Source organism: Haliaeetus leucocephalus, unplaced genomic scaffold (genome assembly GCF_000737465.1).
Source record: "Haliaeetus leucocephalus isolate CR32 unplaced genomic scaffold, Haliaeetus_leucocephalus-4.0 Scaffold404, whole genome shotgun sequence".
Lineage (NCBI taxonomy): Eukaryota > Metazoa > Chordata > Aves > Accipitriformes > Accipitridae > Haliaeetus > Haliaeetus leucocephalus.
Window position 1 is genome coordinate 13960 of NW_010972840.1, and position 2582 is coordinate 16541.

Below are 2582 nucleotides of genomic sequence, written 5' to 3' on the forward strand. Positions count from 1 at the left end.
TTCATCCCAGTTCCCAAACTCACGGGTTGGGACATTTCCAGTCGCCGGCGCGTTGCTGGCCGCCGCCGCCACTGGGGAAACCGCCCCGGTTGCCCCCGCCGGAACCGCTGTTGCCGCCGCCAAAACCGCCTCGTCCCATGGGGCCTGGGAAAGGAGGTGGGGGTTTTTTGGGTGAAAAAAGGGGATTTTGGGGATGCCCGAGCGCTCCCTCGGCGCCCCCCCCCCGGCTCGTCTCACCTCCTCGGCCGCGGCCGCCCCGGCCGCCCCCTCCGCCGCGGTTGAAGTCGGCGCGGCGGGTGGCGAAGGACACCTTGATGGGGTTGCCGGAGAATTCTTTGCCTAAAAACGGGAGAATTCAGCCCCAAAATTTCCATCTTTTTTGGGGGGACCGGGGGGGATCCAGGGGGGGGTCCTACCGTCGAACCAGTCGATGGCGGCTTTGGCCGAGGGGGGGTCATCGAAGGAGACGGTGGCCTCCCCCTTCAGTTTGCCCGTCTCCCGGTCCGTGTAGAGGTTGATCATGGGCTGCCCCGTCTTCTTGTTTGTCTGGGGAGGGAGATGACACGCTAAGGACACGCTAAAAACACGCTAAGAGTACAGGGAGGGGGCGAGGACACGCTAAGGACCCGGGGGGTTTATCGTGGGTGTCCCCATCGGGTTGGTCTTGGGGGGGAACAGCAGGATGCGCTACGGACATGCAGCAACACGTCAAGGACACGCAAGACACATCAACGTGCTAAGGACACGCAAACACGCAAGGAACACGATACGTCAGGAAGTTAATGACACGCAGATGCCCCAGCCCCTTGGCCGCTGGTTAAAACTCCATGGTATGCACTTGAGAACATGCTAGGGATGGTACACCGCTAAGGCCACGCTAAGGCCACGCTAAGGCCACGCTAAGGCCACGCTAAGGCCACGCAGCTCACCTTAATGATGCCGATCTGCTTGAAGTAGTCGGCCACCGACTCGATGGTGACGTTCTCGCCCAGCCCCTGCACGAAGATGGTGTTGTTGTCAGAGTTATCCTGCTCGCCTGCGGGGGGGGAAAGAGCTCGTTAGCACCAGCCTTCGTTAGTCCTCATTAGCCTCTTTCTCCCCTCAAGAGCCCCCCCCATCCCTCATTAACCCTCAGTAGCCTCGTTAACCCATCCCCATTAGCCCCCCTTTCTCTCAATAACCTCATTACCCCTTCCTTAACGCCTTTCCCCCCTCACTGTCCCAATTAACACCCCCCCACCCCCAAGTAATCCTCTTCCTCCCCTCATTAGCCCCCTCCCCTCCTTACCAGGATCATGCCGCGGCCCTTGGTCCCGGGGTCCTTTCGGCACATGCAAAAATTAAAAGGCAAAGCGTTAATTAGGCAACAGGGAGGGGGGAGGGCACACACCCCATCCCCTCCCCCCCACCCCAAACGCCCCAAAATCGGGAAAAACCGGGGGAAAAAACGCCTTTTCCCCACCCATTTCGGCCCACACCCCTTTTTGGGGTGAAAACCCAACAATTTTGGCACCTAGAAACACTCAGAGTGCTTTTTTTTGTTTTCCTCTCATTCGCTCTCCCCCCCAAAAAGGGGCCCCCTCCAAGGCCGACATTACTCGCCAATTCCAGGGTTTTCACCCCAAAACTGAGGCACCGGGGCCATCCGTCTCTGCTCGTCGCCCCCGGGGTGGCAGTTTTGGGTATTTTTGTCTCAAAACACACTTTTTGTTCTTCAAAATACCACCAGCAACGCCCCAGTTCAGCAAACCCCTCCAAAACGGCGTGAGAACTCTCAAGATGGGTAAAACCAAGACACTCCGTTTTCGGTCGGTACACTGCAGCGCTCACCACCTCACCGCTCCCCGTTTGGGGGCAAAAACGGCAATTTGACCATTTTACGCATTATCATGATTTTTTTTTTCCATCAACCTCAGGTCACCGGCACTTTACACAAGCCCCAAAATTGCATTTTTCTTGTTTTTCCCCCGGAACCAAACTTTGCACCAAACCTCCGGTTTTTCGTTATCGTTTTTTAAAACCACATGCAACCGTTTTGCTAAAAACCAGCGTTTTCACCCCCCAAAAAAAAAAAAAAAAATAAGACCACCGCTTTGCCAAGAGTTGCAATTTCCCCGTTCGGCCTTTTTTCCGCCCGCGGTCGCCGTGTGCATGTTCGGTTTTTTTTTTCTCCGGTTTGCCCCCAAAAAACGACCTTTTTTTTTTTTATATGTTTGTTTGTTTGTTTAAACACCCAAGACGCAGCCCGATGACGTCGCCTCCGGCCAGCCGCCGCAGCTCTTTTTTGGGGCTTTCTCACCCCAAAACGCCCCCGACCAGGCTGTTGCGGAGAGAAGGGGTTAAAAAACAGACACTTTTTTTTTTTTTTGGGTTCAAATGCCGAACTCTTGGGACTTACCACCGAATTTATTGAAGCCACCACGCTCACCACCGCTGAGGAGATAAATTAGAAGATAATGAGGTTTTTTTTATCCCCTGCCTAAAAAGAGGGGGGCAGTTTCGGGGCAAAACCAGCACTTTTGAGCAGTTTCCTCCTTCCTGAGTGCCCCCTCCCCTTGCTGATTTTTTTGGGGGGGGGGGGC

The 2582-nt window shown here is 55.3% G+C and overlaps 1 protein-coding gene across 1 annotated transcript in view; it reads right to left on the reverse strand.

Annotated features, from left to right (window-relative positions):
• Nucleotides 1-19: 19 nt before the first annotated feature.
• Nucleotides 20-2582, reverse strand: part of FUS (FUS RNA binding protein) — an 8121-nt gene continuing 5558 nt past the window's right edge. The window contains exons 8-13 of the mRNA XM_010573983.1: nt 2399-2433; nt 1289-1321; nt 930-1036; nt 417-546; nt 238-339; nt 20-144 (exon numbers count right to left, since the gene is read on the reverse strand). Of these exons, the coding sequence (XP_010572285.1) occupies nt 20-144; nt 238-339; nt 417-546; nt 930-1036; nt 1289-1321; nt 2399-2433 (532 nt within the window). The remainder of the gene's footprint in view (nt 145-237; nt 340-416; nt 547-929; nt 1037-1288; nt 1322-2398; nt 2434-2582) is intronic.